This window comes from Triticum dicoccoides, chromosome 1B (assembly GCF_002162155.2).
Source record: "Triticum dicoccoides isolate Atlit2015 ecotype Zavitan chromosome 1B, WEW_v2.0, whole genome shotgun sequence".
Classification (NCBI taxonomy): domain Eukaryota; kingdom Viridiplantae; phylum Streptophyta; class Magnoliopsida; order Poales; family Poaceae; genus Triticum; species Triticum dicoccoides.
This window is the reverse complement of record NC_041381.1, coordinates 531696332-531712366: the sequence shown is the minus strand read 5'-3', so window position 1 is coordinate 531712366 and position 16035 is coordinate 531696332. Positions and strand designations below refer to the sequence as shown.

Here is a 16035-nt window from a genome sequence, read left to right as displayed (position 1 = left end):
TTGGAGATTCATTAAAAGAAAAGGTATATTATGACTTGGGCCTTGTGATATTAATGACAGGTGACGTCACGGCGGGTTACCATAATCCCAAGAGATGACATCATGGCGGGTTACCAGATCTCGCGAAGGAGCAAAATGAGGAAGGATTTTTTCTGAAGTGTTGAAGATTGATATGAACAAGTTCACATCAACCTGGGGCCTAATGTTGGGGATATAAATATTGGGTATGACCCGCCAGAAGGGGCCGGGTCATGCCACTGGCTGTTTATAACTATAAAGCCCATGAAGATGTTGAAGATGACGGTTCACGAAGCAAGCTTACTAAAGGCCCAAGACCCAAAGGCGACTTGAGGCCCATGGGCGTAAGCCGCCATATGTTAACTTGTATGTTAAGGAAAGTGTGCAATCTATCACCGAGCCGGACACGTTGTGTATGAGCCGGCCGGGACTCTGTAGGCCGCCAGGCATCAACCTATGCATATAAAGGGGTGACCCGGCGGTGGTTTAGGGCAAGAATTAAGAAGTCGAGAACTAGGTCAAGCGTATTCGCTCCCTGGTAATCGAAACCCAAGCAATACAACCTAAAGCAGGAGTAGGCCTTTACCTCGTTGTGAGGGGCCGAACCTGGGTAAACTCTCTGTGTCCCTTGTCCCGTTTTAACCCCTTCAAGCTAACCTCGTAGCCATGGCTCCACACCTAAGTCCTCATGCTAGGGCATCTGCCGTGACAATTCCACAACACTGGTGATGTGGTTCGTGGCACCGCTATCCACGTACCAGTTGGTGTCGACGCCATAGGAGTCATCAGCAGCTTCGACCACCTTCTCGTCTTGGGAAGAATCATATTCATCGTCCTCAAAACGATACCAGCAATCTTTTGCCGAGTGTCGCAGCTTGCCACAGATTTGGCACCTGATCGCATCAGGGCGTGATCTGTTGTTGGAGTTGTTGTTGTGACGGCCTCTGTTGTTGGAGGTGGAAGGCCGGCCGCCGCGTGTGCTATTGCCGCTGCTGGCGCCCCCGCCCTTGCCATTCCGAGGTGGCCCGTGATAGCGAGAGCCCCCGCCTCGGCCGCGAGTGGCGGTGTGGCCGACGACTTGAAGCCACCTCCTGCACTAGCTCCCTGGAAGAGAGCCATCCTTTGGTCGAAGTTACTCATCTACCCGAACAGCTCATCGAGGGTGACCGGAGTGGTACCAGCGTCGAGGGCGGACACCAACGGCTGGTATTCCATGTCAAGCGCGCTGATGATGTAAGAGATTAACTCATCGTCCTGCAACGGCTTGCTAGCCGTGGCGAGCTCGTCGGCGAGTCCCCGCATGTATGCGAAGAAGGTAGCCACCGATTGCGTTCCTTTCTGCGCATTGGTGAGGGCGACACAGATGTTGTTGATGCAGGACAACGACGTCGACGAGAACATGCGCGTGATCTGAGTGCACCATAGGACGTAGGATCTGAGTGCACCATAGGACGTAGTTGGTGCGGGTGAGGCGCTCGATGATCTGGCCGGAGAGAGGAGAGGAAGCGGCGGCGGATGAGGCCATGGCAGGGAGCTGCGGTGGAGAGGAGGAAAGCTGATAGGAAGAGTCAGGCTCTGTATACCATGTGGAGGAACGTCGTACCCTTCCAGGGCGACGGTTTCGTGTTAATATAGCCAGGTCGCGACCTCCTGGCATAGCGTACAAGGTTGGTTCAAATTATAAACTTGGAGAGGAAGAGATAAGGGAAGTTACAACCATATGCAAATAAGCTAAAGATTCTAGTCTATCTACGGTTGGACTCCTCCTGCGAGGATTATCTCCAAGGTCTCTGAACCTTGTCACGTAGGCATGGGTGCGATCAATATTACGTTCAACACTCACAATCTAAATGCTGATAAGAATAAGAGAAGAATCCTACCTGACACTTTTTTTTGTCTTCTATAAAGAGCTCTATGTAGAGTAACCACAAACAACTACCTGTGCTATATGCACTCTACCTCTGGTAGATAGAGAAGGATACACAACCACAGGAACAGGACCTCACTAATCAAGTTTCATCCTGAACCAGATAACAGGAATCCTGCCAGCACAAATGATTCGATGGGGAACGTCCGTAAGGGGTTTACTGCACAAGGCCCCTGCAGAGGAAAAGCTTGATCACCCGGAAAAAAAAAGGAAAAGCTTGATCCCAGCAAATAGAGGATGCTCAGCTCCGCCCAACATAGGGATTGGCACGCTTTCAGAAGAACATAGAATGGTAGAGGATCCAACATACAGGACACAGCGATCAGTATGGCCTATATGTCATCATACCTTGTCGGATCATAACCATCCTCATCTTGTCAAGTTTTATATGGCTAAAAATGTTTGAAATTGCAGCACTCCTGTATTAAATAGGAAAAACTTACACTGGAATCCCACCTGTGCAGCATGTTGTTGATTGCAAGCTTGAAGAAGACAGGAAGTTATGAAGTGTGGATATAGCAGAAACAGGGTTCAAAGATCAAACAGTGAAGCCTATATGCGGTAACACACCAAGGTCCCAACTGGCTTAGAACTAATGTGCATACTGAGTATACCAAGGTGCATTATCCTGCTTATACGTCCGTCCTTGCTTCCCGCAAAAATGGCTAATAGGACGTTATTGCCTTGGGAACTCTTGGGTATTTACTGATATTGGTGGCTTCCACCTTTAAACTAGCAAGGTGGTACGTACCTCCGCTTACGTTCTGATGCACACATATACTAATCGGCAAGCAGGCCAGAAAACAGAGCATTTCAGGTTAAAATGCTTTTAACGGCAACCAAAGGCAAAACAGCTACTGTTTCGTGCAAACCTTGGATCGAATTGTAGTGTGCTAGAGGAGACATTGTTCATAATAGTTTCAGAGGAATACCAAAAATTAGAGGATATTTCAGTTGCCAAAAAAAATAAAAAATCTGACAACAACATCTGCCATACGAAGCGTTTATTTCATAAAGTATTGGTTGATTGGTTCCAAACACCAACATGAAAACTATGATTAAGTTAAATATATAATCATAATGTAAATAAATATATCATTGAAAATCACTATAGTTGTGTCAGCCAGACAAGCAAATATGACTAGATGTTACTGAATGATTATGTCATTACGTGGCACAAAGGAAAATACTATTTAGAGCATCTCCAGCCGTTGGCCCCACAGGGGGCGCCTAAAATTGCCGTCTGGGGGAGACCCGGCGCAAAAAATGGGCCTCGGGGCGAGTTGGCCCCCAGCCGCCACCCCCAGACGCGTTTAAAAAAAATTTTGTATAGCAAATTTAGGCAAAGTTCGGCTAAAACACGACAAATTTCAGCACACTTGGGCATATATTCGCGGATTTAGTCGAGTAGTCGGCTACATACATAGCAAATATAAAACCTAATCAAAAAAACTTGCTGAACGTCGAGTAGTCACCGTCGTCGCCGCCATCGTCGGCCTTCTCCTCATTGACTCGGGCGCCCTTGCTGGACCCCTCCCCGGCTGGTGGCGGCGGCGGCCCGTCGTCGTCGTCGTCGCTGTCGTCGATGATGACGACTCCTCCTTCATCGCGTCCTCGGCGACGCTGTGTGAAGCGCCGCAGGGCGGCGCATTGGTGCTCCCTCGCCATCTTCAAGGAGTCCTGGCGTGCCCATTCAAGGGCCGCGTCATCGTCGAGCTCGACCTCGCCGTGCTCCGTCTTCACCGGCGCCAGCCCCGGCTCCGTCTTCACCAGCGCCAGCCCCGGCTCAGTCTTCGGCTTGACGAAGCACGGAGGAGGAGCCGATGAGGAGGCGCGCCGGCCACCCTCGCTGATGACGATGCCGGCGCTGCGAGTGCGCCAGCCGAGTGGCGTCTCCGTCGCGGGCTCGGCCTTGACGCCGAGAAGCGTCGGAGTGCCGGAGGATTGGGAGGAAGAGCGAGACGAGGAAGAAGAGAAGGAGGAGCCGAACCTCCTTGGCGCCCATTGCCCATCGCACCGGCGGTGCGTCGGGGGGTACGCCAACGGCGGGTTGTTGCCGCCCTTGAGGTGCGTCAGCACGCCCTCAAGTGTGCGGCCGGGGGCGCCCCACCACAGGTGGTGCCCCTCGCTGTTCTTCATGCTGCCGACCACCGGCGCACCGTTGGTGGACGCCAGCCGCTACTGCTAGCGGCGCTCGAAGTACACCGCCCAAGCCGCGTGGTTGTCGGCGGCGTACTGGGGGAGAGAGAGCTCGGCGTCGGTGAGGGAAGCGCGCACGATCTCGACCTGGTCGGCGAAGTAGGAGGGTTTGGCCATGGCGTCGGGCAACGGGGGTAGGGCTGGACTAACGAGCAGCTCGGCTCGTTAAGCTCGTACTCGTTAAGCTCGTGCTCGTTAAGGCTCGGCTCGTTAAGCTCGTTAAGATTAACGAGCAGAAAACCCTGCTCGGCTCGGCTCGTTTGAAGCTCGTTAAGCTCGTGAGCGCTCGCGAACGCTCGTTAATAGATTTATAATGTGTTATGATATACATGATGAATGTGTAGGTATGGTTTCCAAGATGAAATATGGTGACTACAAAAATAAATAAAGTAGTTTGTTGCCTCATATGTTGATTAGATTAAATAGATGGGCTGAGGTGCTACAAAAAGTTTGTCACGTAATATGTAAATATGTGTTGTGTTGTTACTAACGAGCTTAACGAGCTACTCGTGAAACTCGTTAGCTCGCTCGTTAAGCTTAACGAGCTAAAATCAATGATTGGCTTTGTTCATTAAGAAGCGAGCTACGAGCTTAACGAGCCGAACTATCGAGCGCTCGTTAAGCTCGCGAGCTACGAGCTTTTGGTCCAGCCTTAAATGGGGGAATGGGCACTCCCCCGTTGCTGAGCCTTCAGTCCGTCGGCCCGGCGCGCATGTCCGACGGCGCCGGGATGTTCGCCTGGAACAGGAGCCACGACTCCTGTTCGCGGAGCGAACGGCGGCCGAAGCCGTTGGCCGCCGCCTCGTCTCCGGAGAAATGCTCGGCCATCGGGAAAGGGGAGGGAGATGGAGGGGTTGGGCGGCGGCGCACGGGAGAGGGAGGGTTGGGGGAGAAGAGCTCGGGGGCGGCGCTCAGGAGAGGTAGCGCTCATCAGAGGCGAGCGAGGCCATATATAGCCGCGCCGCGTCCGTGTGTACGCGTCCGAGGGAGGGGAGGCGTCGGCGCGCCGCCCCGTGATGCGTCGCCTCGTGAGGCGCCGCCCCGTGAGGAATCAATGGCAAAGCTGACCGGCGGCAGCCTTGCCATTGATTCCCCGCAGGAAACCGAGGCGTCGGGAGAAGACGAGGCGGGCGGTGTTGCTGACGCGGCTGGCCCGCGGCTCTTTCGGCCAAAAACTATTCGCCCGGCGCCTCCGAGCGCCCCCTAGCGCGCCGGGTTCGGGTTGGGTCCGCCGGCGCCAATTTCAGCCCGAGCCGGCGAAAAATGGGCCCTTGGGGGCGCGACTGGACCGATTTTTTGACGCCGGTGGCCGAAAAGTCGCCTGGGGGGCCTTGTTGGGGGCGCGGCTGGAGATGCTCTTAGGCACAGGAAGCTTCCATTTCCCTCAAAAGCGGCAAATTTTCCTACCAATTAGCACATCATATCTGATTGTTATAGGACATGCAACATTGTTGAGAAGTGAGAACACACAATAAGATATGGTTAGTGGAAAATCTAGTGATGATTGTCTAGAACAAAGATCATTTGGAACCATTGATAATTACATAGCACAACAATTGGGTACGATACACTTACAATTTCAGATTCCGTAAATTTGAATGCTAGCCGAAATTGTTACTAGAACAAAGTTGCAAGTTCTGCACAGAACATCCTATTGTCATTCATTGGACTAATTCAGCAGTGAGAACAATAATACTCCACCTAAATTCAGATCACGAGAAAAACAGAAAGAAAGAGTAAGCTACCTCCAATCATCGTCTGCTTCCTAGATCCACAAGAGTTCAGTTCACTGCTTTCCCAACATTGCATCCAGAATAGAGTTAAGATTATGTATATATTTGTCATGACAATAACCGGCCCTACAGAATCTTTCAATTGTGAGGTCAAATATAGAATTATCTAGGAAAAGCCCTTTTCTTTCTCTCATATTCTGGAATATGCGAATAGTCTCCGGGATTTTGCCATTGTAAGCGAGCCTGTTTATAAGGACGCCAAGAAGAAGATCCATTGACAGTCCATTCTCTAGCGATTCTAGAAAGCAACTACTGGCCTTAGCAAAATTTCCATCTCTGCATAATCCAACAACGAATATAGTGTAAGTAACTTCATCTACAGCAATATTTCCTGCTGCCATGTCACACATTAGGTGGCCCACCTCACTACGCTTTCGATGGTAGAAAAACCAATCAATCAGTGTATTGTATGTCACGACATTTGCAGCAAACCCTTGGTTACAGACCAGGCTCTTGGCTGCGGAGCACTTTCGACCAATACAAAGACTACGAATGACAATGTTGAATGTCCTCGTGTTTGGCATCACACCTTTCTTGATCATGTCTGTCAACAGCTTCAGAACACCCCTCCAATGTCCCATTTTACATAACCTGCCCATCACAGTGTCGTATGCAACAACACCAGCATACCATCTCGATGACGTACTCCTCTCTAGCAAGAATCTGGCATGGGAAATCCTTGAGGCATGGCAAAGGCAATTCAGAAGAATGCTCAAAGTAAAATCTGTGGGATACAACCCTTTGCCCAGCATAACACCCAGCAGCACAAGTGCTTCCTTAGCCTTACCTTTCTGGCAGAGACCGTTCATAAACGTATTGTAGGTGACAATACTGGGCGTCCAATCCTTGGTTCTACTCTCCTTTAAAATCTGCTTGACTTCCTTAAATTTGGCGGCATCACACAAAGCCCTGATCAGAACATTGTAGGTGACTACATTGGGAGGGCAATCAGCAGCTTCCATCGTGGCCATCAGGTCCATGGCCTCCCCGACGCGGCCCTCGCGGCAATATCCCTGTACAATGGGCGTGTAAGTATGCACCATGGGACGGCACCCCTGTTCCAGCATGCACTCAAGCACACCCCATGCCTCGGGGAGCCTCCCCGCACGGCACAGCCCCGTGATAAGTGTGGAGTACGTACCCACGTCAGGTTCCACCCCAGCCTCTCGCATCCAGAGAATCGCCTTGTACGGAGAGTCGTCGTCGTCGTCAGAGATCCACGAGTGCAGCTTGAGAAGGATGTTACAGGACGACGCATTGGGCGCCACCCCTGCCGCAAGCATTTCGCCGAACGCGTCGTGGGCGTCCTTCACATGGCCAGCTTCCACGAGCGCGTTCATGAGAGTGTTGTAGCAGAGCACACTGGGGGTCCCGGAAGCCCTGAGCTCGGCGAAGCGGGCGAGCACCTGGTCGACGTCGCCCGCGCGCGCCAGGGCCTTCATGGCCACGTTGCAGTCGCGCTCCAGCTGCCGCCGCTGCGGCTGCTGCTGGTGCTGGTGCTGGTGCTGCGGAGGAGGGCGTATTTCTTTCGATGCGGGTAGAGGCGGGAGGGGCTTGGCGTCGTTATAGTCATCGTCGGAGGAGGAGCAGGAGGGAGAGGGGAGGGTCGCAACGGAGGCGAAAGAGGCCATGCGCCCGCGCAGGAGGAGCCGAGCGGTGGGGAAGGCGGTGGCGCGCGCGATGGTCGCCAACGGAGGGGTTCACCGGCGGGCGCCGTGGCGGTGGTGGAGGCGGCGGGGCCGGGTCCGGCGACGGGGGGAGGAGAGACCGAGAGACTGATTTTTGGGATACGGATGGTGGGCTGAAACGGCGACGGGGTTTGCGTGGGGGTTTCGGAACGTGGGCCGGGTCCGCAATTAACCGGAGTATGCTTCATTCAGCCCAGCACCAGTTAACAGAGCATATCCGTTCCTCAAAGTTGTCCTAAAAAAAAATCCATTCCTCAAAGTTACACCTAAAAAAAAAGTATTCCTCAAGGTTTGTCTCAAAAACAAAAATATTCCTCAAAGTTTGAGGAATATTTCTTTTTAACAAATATTACTCCCTCACAAGAAAAACAGAACATATCCAATAGAGATTTGATCTTGTCCAAAGTGTCATTTTACAAGATTTTTCAACAGTGGGAGGAAAATATATAATTAGAGCCTGCATTTTGGTATTAGTAAACACAAGCTCATGTTCTACCCTAGTAGCAAAAATAAAGAAACAGGAAAGTCACATTTCATTTCACTTCATTATCTATCCTAAAAATGCTCCTTGTGGAACACAAATTTAGTGAATGTTCTCATGTTCATTTTGTGGCAGAGTCTTCCCAGTTGTCTTCCCAAATCATCCGGCCCGCAGTAGAAAACCCCTGCCATTGCGTTCCATTTCCATGTAAGAATAACGAATACGTGAACTTGAAACTGAAATTTCATTGAAAATATGTCCCAAATTAAATAATACTAGGAAACTCATGATAGTAGGGTCATATATCTGCAACCCTTCCCCCTTTTGACACATCAGACAAGAAACTGGGGATCATTATTTCGTCGTACGATGATTTGACTGACAGTGCATCTTCTAAATTAAACAAATATTTTTGGTAGAACATTAGTTGCATATATAATTAGCTGTTAGACAAGAACAGAAGAGTCATACCTATCCTTTCACCGATATGTTTTCTTGCAAGACCATGGAACACCCTAGGCCAGTTCGGCCTTGAAAAGTGTGTACGGACCTGCAAGTAAAAAAATTGCCTTGTGATTGACAATTTGACATTGCACAGAATGAAGGCTTCATGGTAATTAGCACGGGAAAATTGCAGTGCACCAAATGGTAGAGTAATAAGAATGTTGTACAATCTTCAACTTTGTGTAGCTGTTTAGGAGAAAGACTTACTGGAGTTTTTGAGATGATATCAATGCCATGGCGCGCAAAATGAAGAGCTTGAATTGCACTTATCAGCATTGACCGCTTGTCACCTTCCTGGTAGACGCTTGTTAGATAGTTGTACATCTCTATCACACCCTACAAGCACAACGAGAGATTTATAAGAGCGCAAGACATTAATTTTCATGGAAAATGCCCATCTGGAAGTAGATATAGACACTTCAGAATGGTCATTAAATCGTAACCTGTTTGCTGTCTTGAGCTGAAACCTCCCTCATGATGTCCCTAAACCACTCAAAGGATCCTTGCTCTCTTGTCACCCAATAAAAGTAGGCCTTCCTCAGCCCATTGGCACTATGATGATTTGCTGCGCAGCCTTCCTGCAATGGATTGGGAAGATTATGATAAATCATTTTGTATGCAGATGCGTAGCTGTTTAAATTTTACGAGCAGGTTGCACTGATCATTGCCTTATCTAGGCCATTAGCAATGTCTTTGAGGACACTTATGAACGGTGTTGCCCCTATTCCAAGCCCTATTAGCAAGATAATTTCATATTTGGAGTGATCTTGTGATGCTGCACCGTATGGGCCATCAATGTATACTTTTGGCAGGTTGAGGTTGCTGCAACGCAGTGCCTACAAAAATGTCAACTGCTTATATATTTTATATATATGACTACAGTATTGAGATAGCTACCTGAAGCATTATTCAGAGGATGAAGAGTGTCTTACCTCATGGAACATATCATACACATGGTAGCTCCAGTCACCCAGAGATCTGATGTGGATGCTCAAATGATCATCATCTGGTGCAGAGGTAAGAGAAAATGGGTGCCTGAAACACATAACGAAATAGATCTAGAATTAGCAATAATACCCAGGCTACAAACTTGCACGCGATAAAGTGACAGTGCAAAACAGTAACGAAACTGATATATCACCAACTATTTACCAAAGCTTCAGTACCATGGTAAGCTCACCATTCAAACTTCGATACTTGTGGGCATTGGACAAAGACATACATTCCACTTTGATAGCGAAAACCTGGAGGCTTTGTCATCTTGAGAGAAAGTACCTTCCCTGGATAAGTGATTGCCTGTAAAAAACATACTGAATTAGATTCGTTACAAGAGGACGTGCATAGAACAAATATACTTCATTGAGATGAAGAAATATGGCAGATGAACATACATCGAGGATCTTCGATTCATATGCCATAGATCTGACCATCCTGAAAATTCGCTCTCCAAAGTAGATCATCACAGGAATCACCACATACACCCATGTCTGCATACACTTTTGAGACAGTATGAGATAACAGGGACATGAACATAGTGATCTTACTTTATTCAATTCATATTACCGTCTTCTCTGATACGTCTTTTGCTAGGAAGAGGAACATGGAATGCACGATGAGCAGAACATAGACAACAATGAACAGATGATGTGAGTACCAGAAAGCATTGAATCCTGCCATCTGTCTGACCAGAGGTGGGAGTGATCCTGGATTTCTTCTTGAAGGCCTACTGGCAAGCAGGAAAGCAATCAGCATGAGCACTACCATGGCTATACCAGTTGTTCCCTCGATTGATGTCACTATCTCCATGTATGATGGCTGGTGATAGCCAAAGTCACCAGCAATTGTGCGCCCAAAGATGGTCTTATCTGCCATTGCAATCCTTGGGATGTCACATGATAGGTGAGTACCACCATGGAGGATTATGCCGATCACAATTCCTGCAGCAACAAGCTAAACTGGAATATGAGTATTATGCTCAGACCAATTGGAGTATACAAGCGAGGCAAATGTAATGCACATTACATTTGGCAATAGATCACACCTTGTGGAAGTTAATATTGTCATTAAATGGAATGACAGAGTTGATGCTACGGCTTCTCCTAAGCCAAGTGATAGTGTTACGGCATACAGGTAGGAGCACAATGGCCATGTTGAACTTAAGAGTCTCTGCAGCGCCCTTGGCAGTTGGCAGGCAGTATCCCATGACCTCAAATGCCAACCGCTGGCGATACTGCATGAACTTCCAAGTGAAGAGTGCAGCACATGCTACAAGCCACATGACAATTACCCATATTCGTCTCCAGTGAGCACGAAAAAAGACAATGGCTGCCGATGTCATACATTGTATGTGTTTGGTCGGTATAGGTGTTGACCAGCAAGTTGGTTGGAGATCATTCAGTGTCCCCTTTCTTGTTCCGCTCAGCTGCATGTTTTAGGATTTTATTTTACAAGGACAATAAATTGAATATATATTATCAATATGAAGAAACATAGTCAGTGATTATAAAATACTGTCTGGTGCTAGTAGATCACCTTTGCTAGTCCCTGGCCTGTTTGGATCTCTTCTAGGATCAAATGTGTGTATTCAGTAGCTTCGTCTTGGCTTAATGAGAGCTTGTTCAAAGAGGCACTGAACATTATCGCCTAAGAAATTAAAAGCATGTAAATACACAGTTCTAAGCTATTAGTAATCATGTGTCAAGACTGTCTGCATCATACCTGTTTGATATCTTTTTCAGTGAGATTGCTACTTGAGTTTCTTTCACAGCTGCAGTGCATATGTGTAAGAAATTTCTATGTGTCAATAGTTTTTTATTCCTTGGTGTGTATACTGGAGACTGGAGTCATAGGAGTTGCAGTTGACGAAGAATACCTATCCAATGCTATTCTGATCCCATGGCTAGAAGAACGACTGATGGATCTTTTCGGATTGCTGTTTTGATTGACCAAAACAGGCTCTTTTGCCGAACTAGCAGACTCATTTTCACCTACAGAGTAAGAGTATGAGCTCATAAGAGATGCAATTAACATACAGACATAAATTAAACAGAAAAATATGGCTATTTTCTTGAGAACCCATTCAACATTTTTATCTCAATATTCTAGATACAAAGAAATATATTAATACCACGATCTTCATTTTAACCATTCAAAATCATGGAGCCATATGGAATGTAGAGAGCTTACAAAGATGAACAATTGATCCCTAGGCATGGTATTCAGTATGATTTTTAAGGTAAACCTTACAGAAACTAGGACAATGTTTCTAATTTTAGTGTTTGCTGTTGTTGTTGTTTTTCCGACAAAGAGGTTAAACACCCCCGTCCTCTCAATCGGTTCCTCCTGAGCCCATCTCCCACTCGAAGGCTGGACTCTGCACCACTCCACAATAATAAAACTAATTCTATTCTCATTTCATCCTTATCCCAGCACTTTACAATGTTGTCTTTGCTTAAAGCATGGGGCAATCACCCAGCACTTTAAGCACAGCTCACGTTGAAGCATAACAGCAAACAGTTGGTGTGCATGGCTGCATGCTCCAAAAACAAAGAGCTGATAGCACGACTGCACGAACAATTCGACAACCCATTCATCTACGCAGCCTGAATCTAAAGAAAGTACATCCATACGTATGCATCTGTGACTATTCAGCTAGCAATATGGCATGCTGTGCAACGATATCGCCTACCTTCGTAAAGAGCTCGGCCTCGCCAACGTGTGTGGAAAGCCGCGGGATTGGAGTCGGCAGGTCAGGTACTCAGGGATGGAGAGCGTTTGCAGGCTGGCCGGGTGGGAGGATCAAAGGAGGCGCGGGGTCGTGGACATGGTCATGCTGGAGAAGTGGAGATTGGCGCGGGGAGGTGGACACATGGTGCTCAATTCTAGTGCATCTTTCATCAACGTTCTGCTGCACTTTCTATTTATCCAACTTCCTATTGTAACTTTATTATACTGCATTTGTTTTTCTATCTTTTCTCATCCACGTCAGCAATCATCTCACACGTGGCAAGATTAAGAGTAACCTTATGTAAAGATGTCCACTAGGGCTATATACAAAACTTAACCGAAACCCAACTTTGACCGTGAGTCAGACCAATATACTTTTCTGTGGTCTAGAAATTATACCATTGAAAACGTACGTCCAATAGGAATTCAAGAGTATAGATTTTATCACACATGACACACATCTGATCTGTCTAATTTATGATCCGAGTTTAATTTTGAAATGAGCGTGCATCTTATTTATTGGAACGGAAGGAGTCGTTTTTTTCTTTGCTAGTTGGTTGCTTCGCCTTTTCCAATATTAGTCATATATAGTGATATTTGTCTTCCACACGACCAAAACAGAACAGATTCTTTTAAATTTTCACTATAACAGAACACAAATTTATGTATTGACAGTCTGGTAACCCTGATGGCCAAAGTGGAAGGAGCTAGCTCACCAGCAGTGTCCCCATGCGCCGAGGACGAGCGACCAAACCTTCCCTCCATCTCGCTCCACTTGAGCTCCCCCTTGCCGTCGCGCTCCACGAACTCCATCCCCGGCGACGGCCCGCGAAGCAGCCCCGTCGTCGCCCCGCCCGCCTCCACGTCTTCGCTGTCGCCGTCGCAGCCGAGGAACGCCGACGCTGGCAACGTCGTGCAGAAGCCATCGTCGTAGACGTAGCCGTCGGCGTCATGGAAGAGCACTTCGATCTCCACCTCTGAAGCCGACCTCCCCGAAGGGCAGGCGCTGAGCGACGCCGACAGCGCGTCGCTGCTGCTGCCCACGCCGGGGTTGGACACGAACTGTATCATCACTGGACTCTCCGAACAGATGATGGGTACCTGGAGAAACTCGTCATGGAGCTGAGACATTGGTGGAGTAGACTGTATGTCAGGGACTCTTGTCATGGCAAGTTTCTTTGGAAGTAATATACTCCTATGCATCATGGTTCAAATGCATGGAGACGAGTTTTGGAGAACAGAAATGTGTGTGCGCTAGAGTACAAGCTGGGCCGGTGATGAGAGGTGGTGTGGTTGATCGCTTGATTGTGTAGCTAGGGAGGGGAGTTAGGAATGGCATTCATGCTTGCTTTCGGTTGTCTCATCGTAAGTTTATGCGAGCAGCCATATGCATGAGCGGCATCATCTGGGGGTACGTAGTAGCTAATCAACATGAGCTGCTTACTTCGGTGCGGGTTGGTGGGAGCATACCATCTTCTCTTTCTTTTCTTGCAAAAAGAGAGTTCACTAGCATTAGGGCAACTCTAACGCGTGTTGAGTATAATGTTTATTAGGAAAGACGAGATAGACTAAGATTTGTTCTGGCTTGTCTTGTACTCCAAATAAATCATTGTACTCCTATATATATGCCCACGGAGCTCAAGCAATACATGAACTATTCCACCAAACCCCTCTCTCCCTTCTAACATGGTATCTATCGCAAGTCGATCCTAAACCCTAGCCGCCGCCGCTTCCGCAACCACGCGCTGCCCCTGGGGTGGTCGGCCTCCATGACCGCCGCCGGGGGCCGCGCCGCCCGTACCTAGGGTTCGTCCGCCGGCCGTGTTGGCCGGCTGCCCTAGAGAGTCTTTTTTCCGATCCTTTGATCCGGGTTTTTTCTCTTTTTCGTCGGTCGCTTTGATCGGCGTCTACTTTTTGGTTTTCCAATCTTTTATTGATCGGTTTGCGTCGCCCACTGCCGCCGTCGACACCTCGCGCCTCTACTCCGATATCGGCGCAACCGGCCGGCTACTTCACCGACCCGGCGGCCTCGCGTGACAGGCAGCCCTCAAGGCCGTCGTCCGCGCACCGGCCTGCCCGTCGATCTACGCCGGCCGTCACCACCCTGCTCCGACCGGGACTCCTGCATCACCCCGACCCGGCGGCCTCGCGCCATGCGGCGGGCAATCATAGCCGTCCTGCCGCTCGCCGCCGCCGGCTTCATCTCGGACTCCGCCGCCACCACGCCTCCATCGAGCAGCGTCCCCGACCTCGCGCGGGATCGGCTTGATCACCCACTCGCCGCCGCGATCCGCCTCATCTACGCCGCGCGACCGACCTGGCCCGTCAGTTACGCGCGCCTCCGCAGGTCCCGTGAAGATCGTCTCCGAGTTCAGCGCGCCCCTCCGCCGATCGAGCAACGGGCTGCCGCCGCGTCGCCCCGTTGGGCCGCAGCGCCGCTGCCCCGTGGTTCTTCTCCCGGCTGCACCGACCCACGTCAGCGCTGCGTCGCCCCTTCGGGCCGTAGTGCCGCGGCCCGCGGTCTACCACCGCCCCGAGGCCGTCCGCTCCAGGCCGTCCCCGTGGCTGCACCGACCCTCGCGCCGCCGCTGCGTCGTTCCGTCGGGCCGTAGCGAGCGTGACACGCGGTCCACGCCGCCGTCTCGAGGCCGTCCACGCGGTTGCACCACCCCGCGCTCCGCCGTTGTGCCGCCCCTTCGGGCTGTAGCACCGCGGCCCGCGGTCCCTGCGACCGTCCCGAGGTCTTCCGTCGTCGCCCCGACGTGCCCGCCGCCGCTGCGTCGCCCCTTCGGGCCGTAGTGCCGCGTCCCGCGGTCCACCGCTGTCCCCGCGCGTCGACTTCTTGTGGCATGCGCCGCACCACCTCCTTTGGCACGGGAACGGCACCGTCCGCGCCGGTCTTCGTCACGCTGTCGGGTTCTTCGCTTACTTCGAGCACCGCCGCCGCGCTCCTAACCTAGCCGCCGCCGCCACCGTCAGGCCGCCACCGCCGCTCTTCTTTTGTAGCCACCGCCACTACCCCCGTAGCCGCCGCAGTCGCCCCGTCCACCTCCTTCGTCTTCATCCAGCACCAGCCCGTCGCCAGCGTCGTCGTCATCTACCCCGACCGCTTCATCTACTCCGACAACCGCGGGCGACATTGGCCCCGTGCCGATTGGCGCCGCAACCGTCGTCGAGTCCTTCTCTGCTGGCCTCTCCGACTTCTTCGACATTGCATACAGCTCGTGCAGGTCCCTGTCTACGCATGCCCGGTGCTGGCAACACCGCCGCGTGCCTTCGTCCACGACGTGTCCCCGGGCCCGGCAAGCCTGGTACGGCGCTTCGTCAACTTCGTCTTCGTCCGTCTACGCATGCCCGGTGCTGGCAACACTGACGCGTGTCTTCGTCTATGATGTGTCCCCGGAGTTGGCAACCCTGGTGCGACGCGTCGTCAACATCATCTACTTCCTGGCGCACCATTACTTCGACACCACTACGCCCACGACTAACTCGGCGCCTCCTTGCGCCCGCGGCTCCACGGCGACTTTCTCGACACCGGCTACCCCAACTCGACATCGACCATGGCATTCTTCGCACGGCTACCTCGACCACGGCTCCACCACCCACGCTCTCAGCTACCTCGACAAACGGCACAAAGGGCTATCGCCTTGCTTGAGCAACCTCGTCGGTTGCCACTCCAGCCACGACTCCGCGATGCGT

At 50.6% G+C, this 16035-nt stretch overlaps 3 protein-coding genes across 3 annotated transcripts; all 3 read right to left on the bottom strand.

The window, feature by feature from the left end:
- Window positions 1-5930: 5930 nt before the first annotated feature.
- On the bottom strand, window positions 5931-7583 carry LOC119350556 (pentatricopeptide repeat-containing protein At1g09900-like). The gene has a single exon (XM_037618325.1). The coding sequence runs from the start codon at window positions 7566-7568 to the stop codon at window positions 5931-5933; it is 1638 nt and encodes a 545-aa protein (XP_037474222.1). The 5' UTR covers window positions 7569-7583.
- Window positions 7584-7991: 408 nt separating this feature from the next.
- Window positions 7992-12475, bottom strand: LOC119307811 (respiratory burst oxidase homolog protein F-like). Its single transcript, XM_037583907.1, has 14 exons — window positions 12299-12475; window positions 11483-11597; window positions 11329-11377; window positions 11143-11253; window positions 10652-11032; window positions 10174-10560; window positions 10002-10097; window positions 9791-9906; window positions 9543-9645; window positions 9279-9446; window positions 9054-9188; window positions 8818-8946; window positions 8578-8656; window positions 7992-8290 (listed from the first exon to the last, which is right to left on the bottom strand). The coding sequence occupies exons 4-14, from the start codon at window positions 11245-11247 to the stop codon at window positions 8181-8183; spliced, it is 1809 nt and encodes a 602-aa protein (XP_037439804.1). The 5' UTR covers window positions 11248-11253; window positions 11329-11377; window positions 11483-11597; window positions 12299-12475; the 3' UTR covers window positions 7992-8180.
- Window positions 12476-12885: 410 nt separating this feature from the next.
- On the bottom strand, window positions 12886-13467 carry LOC119350555. Its single transcript, XM_037618324.1, has one exon. It carries the CDS (start codon window positions 13465-13467, stop codon window positions 12886-12888), a length of 582 nt encoding a protein of 193 aa, XP_037474221.1.
- Window positions 13468-16035: the final 2568 nt, after the last annotated feature.